Genomic DNA, 4,554 nt, shown 5'->3' with positions numbered 1-4,554 from the left:
TAGCGTACTTATGGAAGGCAGTGAAATACCACCGGCGGCGACCATTGGTGAGGCTGACAAACCTAGCAACGACACAGCAACTGGAATTGGATCGACATTCACAGCTGGTAGTGCACCGTATTGTCACGCATCAACGCCCACTACTCACCCTTCGACATTTACAGTACCGGGCGTGAACAACGCATCCATGATAACATCAGTTCATGGAACTCAACCGCACTACATGGTATATAGCACCAGTGCACCGCTGTTTCAAACCGCGGCAGTCAACGCATTTACAAGCACGTGGGGCCCGGCATTGCTAATGGTGCCATACCTAACCTCACTTCGGCTGCTATGCCTTGTAGCGCGCTAACCTATCCAACGTTCGGCAATACATTTCGGCCATTTTGTTCACAGACGAATATGCATAGCCGCGTGGCACCACAACCGAATACTTCTGTTTTCATGCAGCCGAACATTACGCCATCGTGTAACCAAACGCGCGACCCCTCTTATAATGTTTTCAGCCAATACAGCACATCCGACGTCAATTTAACACCAACGCAGATTTCCAGCAGGCAAGTGATAACCAAGGATTTACCGACCTTTTCCGGCAGGCCTGAGGACTGGCCCCTATTCATCACGAATTACGAGCAGTCTACCGAGCGATGTGGCTTCACTGATCAAGAAAATCTGATCAGACTACAAAAGTGTTTAAAGGGACCAGCTCTCGAAGCGGTGCGTGGTAGGCTAATGATGCCAGCAACAGTAGGTCTGGCAATCAACACATTGAGAATGCTTTATGGCAGGCCTGACATTATTCATCAAACAATGCAGATGAAATTGAGACAAGAGCCAGCAGTTAGGGCCGATAAATTGGAAACGCTCATAGCATTTTCACTTGCAGTGCAAAACTATCGCGCAACAATCCAGGCGGTAGGCCTGGCCGATTATTTAAACGATCCTGTGCTGCTTAATGACTTGGTAGCCAAATTGCCAAGCGATCAAAGGCTCAATTGGGGCGGCTATCGTATGTCGCTCAGTCGCGTCGACATTGCTGTGTTTGACGATTGGCTTTTTGGGCTTGCTACATGCGCGAGTCAAGTAACAAGATGTGAGCCACCCACAACCACAGCTGCCTTTGAAAATATTGAAGTAAAGAAAGGCCGCAATTCCCACAAGGCAAGAATTTTAGTTCATGAAGTTATGACAAAAAATGTAGAGGTAAACGCGAAGGTGACTATGTGCCCAAAGTGTGGTGCCAATCATAAGCTGTCAGACTGTGCAGAATTTACTGCGCTCTCGCGAAGTGATCGATGGCTGTTTGTCCGAGAGAAAAAACTTTGCTTACGCTGTTTCAATTATCATTATGCTCGCCGATGCAATCTGAAGAATAGGTGTGGGGTTGACGGCTGCCAGATGGCACACAACGCTCTTCTGCATACGCCTGCTCCCGTTAAGAGCAACGTCGGTCATGAGCAAACAGCGCTATACCACGAACGTCATTCAGGCTCAACAAAGGAGAAGCAGAACTCGCTATTCAGGTACGTCGCCGTTACTGTTCGTAACGCATCTAAATCTGTTGACACATATACACTCATCGACGAAGGCGCGTCTTGTACTTTAATTGAAAACGAGCTTGCAGATTACCTTGAATTGGACGGGCCGTCCGAGGCGTTGTGTCTGCGATGGACTAACGAAATTACTCAAAGCGAAAATAACTCCAAGTTTGTAAGTTTTGAGATCGCATCGACACAGTTGGGCTCTCCAAACTACTTGTTAAGAGGCGTACGCACTATTGCTCGTTTAGGCCTGCCTGTTCAAACATTGGACCGCGATACCATGGAGAAGCATGCCCATCTCAGAGGTCTACCTATACTGCCATATAACGGTGCTAGGGCTCGGATTCTTATTGGAGTCGACAACGCGAAAGTCTGTGTGCCAATTGAAGTTAAGGAGAGTAGCACCTCCAACCTGATTGCTGCTAGATGCCGGCTGGGATGGAGCGTTTATGGTCGAGACAGACCTGAACACGCAGTGATGCCCCGCGTGCTCCACATCTGCAGCTGTGATCCTACGAGCAGGGACCGAATGGACGAACAGATGAAGGCGTATTTTGCTATCGACGCTATCGGTGTCTATGCGCCAGCTAAGCCGCTTCGGTCAAAGGATGACGAACGTGCTTTACAATTGATGGAAAAATTCACCAAGTTTCTGCCAACAGAGAAGAGATGGGAAACAAGATTGCTATGGAAACAAGACGTCGTCGATTTACCCGATTCACTTCCTATGGCGCGCCGTCGACTAATTTGCTTGGAAGCCAAGATGAAGCGGGATCCTGAACTCCACCGTTTTATCGTCGACAAAATTGACGATTACAAGAAAAAGGGTTACATACGCAAATTGGAGTCACCTGAAACATCGATAGGTGGCAGATCGTGGTACCTTCCCATATTCACGGTGCTCAACGTTAACAAAAACAAAACTAGATTGGTATGGGACGCTGCAGCCAAAGCTGGAAATACTGCACTTAACAACATGCTGTTAAAAGGACCTGATCAGCTAAACTCGATGATGGGTATTCTTCTTCGATTCCGCGAAAGGCCCTTTGCAATATGCGGAGATTTACGCGAGATGTTTCACCAAATTAAGGTAACCAAAGAGGACCAAGTGGCGCAGAAGTTTTTATGGCGCGACGGTGAGTCTAATCGACAGCCAGATGTATATGCCATGTGTGTGTTGACTTTCGGCGCTTCGTGTTCTCCTTCGCTAGCGAACTACGTAAAAAACCAAAATGCACAACGTTTTTCCGAAAGTTATCCCGAAGCTGTACAAGCCATTATAAATAACACTTTCGTCGATGATTGGCTTCAGAGTGCAGACAATGAGGAAGAGTTATCGCGTTTGGCTACTGTTGTTCGCTGGATCCATAACGAAGGAGGTTTCGAGATGCGAAACTGGGTATCCAATTCCAAGAAAACTTTGACTGCACTCTCTGCTAACAGCACGCTGCTATCCAGATGTTTTGAGGAGCCTGAAGCTACTATCGAAAAGGTGCTTGGAATGTGGTGGTTACCAGCGTCGGATGAGCTTACCTTTGTGGACAAGTTTCCTAAAGAAGTTTTTGATGAGCACACATTTCCATCGAAGCGACAAGTTTTGCGTACAATCATGAAAATATTCGATCCCCTTGGACTGCTCGGGTATGTCATCATACAAGCAAAAATCATCCTACAGGACATTTGGCGTTCAGGCGTTAATTGGGACGAGCCTATCAGAGAGGATGATCGCAGTAACTGGTGGAACTGGTTGAAAAGAATTTCTTCGATAAACAACGTCAAAATTCCTCGGTGCTACTTACTTTCCAGCTGTAGCCAGAGTAACCAGTTGCACATTTTCGTGGATGCAAGTATCAACGCTTATGCTGCTGTGGCGTATTTGCGTGCTGAAGTTGGTAACGCGGTGAACTGTTCATTGCTGGCTTCGAAGACAAGGGTCACACCATTGAAGCCCATTTCAATACCGAGGTTGGAGTTAATGGCAGCAGTTCTGGGTCTGCGGTTGGCAATTTTTATAGGCAAGCAACTTTCTGTTCAGGTAAGCCGTAGAATTTTTTGGACAGATTCGAAAAACGTGATATGCTGGGTGCGTTCAGATGCAAGAAAGTTCCATCAATTTGTTGCGTTACGTGTCGGCGAAATTCTTGAGGGTTCCAGCGCTAAAGAGTGGAGGTGGTTGCCATCTTCTGAAAACATCGCTGATGAGGGCACAAAATGGTCCGACGTTCGCAATTTTGACGACAATGCACGCTGGTTTCGAGGGCCAAAGTTCTTAGCCCAGCCCGAATCTAGTTGGCCTGTAGGGGAGCTAGTAGGCGCTACATCAGAGCTGCATCACATAAGTACAAGTACACCATTGTCGCCTACCCTGTCAGTAATCTCTCCAGACGTACGAAGGTTTAGCACATGGGAGAGACTGCTTTCCACACAACAAATTGTTTTGCGTTTCCTGCGCCGGATCTTGAAGTTTACGCCACGTTCGCTACTAAAACTTTTCGAATTGCGCGATATTGAAGCAGCAGAGTAAATTCTTATTGCCGTAAGCCAAGAAAATGCGTTTAGCGAAGAAGTCAAAAGCCTACAACACGGTCAAAATATTCAACGGCAGTCTGCTATATATAAATGGTCGCCGTATCTGGACGAGGTTGGGATTCTTCGCGTGAAAGGTCGAATCGACTTCTTAGAAGGAGTAGCAGTCGATGTGAAGCGACCTGTAATACTGCCGAAAAATCATACAGTAACGCGTTTGATAATTGATTTCTACCATAGAAAATTTCACCACCATCATAATGAGATTATTGTCAATGAGATGCGCCAGCGATACTGCGTCGGTGCTTTGCGATCGATGGTAAAAGAGTGCGCCAAAAGATGCCAAATGTGTCGCAATCGTAAAGCTAAGCCGCAACCACCTCAAATGGGAAGTCTACCTGTAGAACGACTGTCACCATTTACAAGGCCATTCACGTTTACAGGAGTGGACTATTTTGGCCCTATCGACGTAGCTGTTGGCCGG

The 4,554-nt window shown here is 46.9% G+C and overlaps 1 protein-coding gene across 1 annotated transcript; it reads left to right on the top strand.

Annotated features, from left to right (window-relative positions):
- Positions 1-405: 405 nt before the first annotated feature.
- On the top strand, positions 406-4,068 carry LOC128857526 (uncharacterized). The gene has a single exon (XM_054093277.1). The coding sequence runs from the start codon at positions 406-408 to the stop codon at positions 4,066-4,068; it is 3,663 nt and encodes a 1,220-aa protein (XP_053949252.1).
- Positions 4,069-4,554: the final 486 nt, after the last annotated feature.

This window comes from Anastrepha ludens, chromosome 3 (genome assembly GCF_028408465.1).
Source record: "Anastrepha ludens isolate Willacy chromosome 3, idAnaLude1.1, whole genome shotgun sequence".
Lineage (NCBI taxonomy): Eukaryota > Metazoa > Arthropoda > Insecta > Diptera > Tephritidae > Anastrepha > Anastrepha ludens.
The sequence above is the reverse complement of the archived record's forward strand: the minus strand, read 5'-3'. Positions and strand labels throughout refer to the sequence as shown.

What these genes read in the sequence shown, in the direction of transcription:
- LOC128857526 (XM_054093277.1), top strand. Translation starts at nt 406, where the DNA reads ATGCATAGCCGCGTGGCACCACAACCGAATACTTCTGTTTTCATGCAG.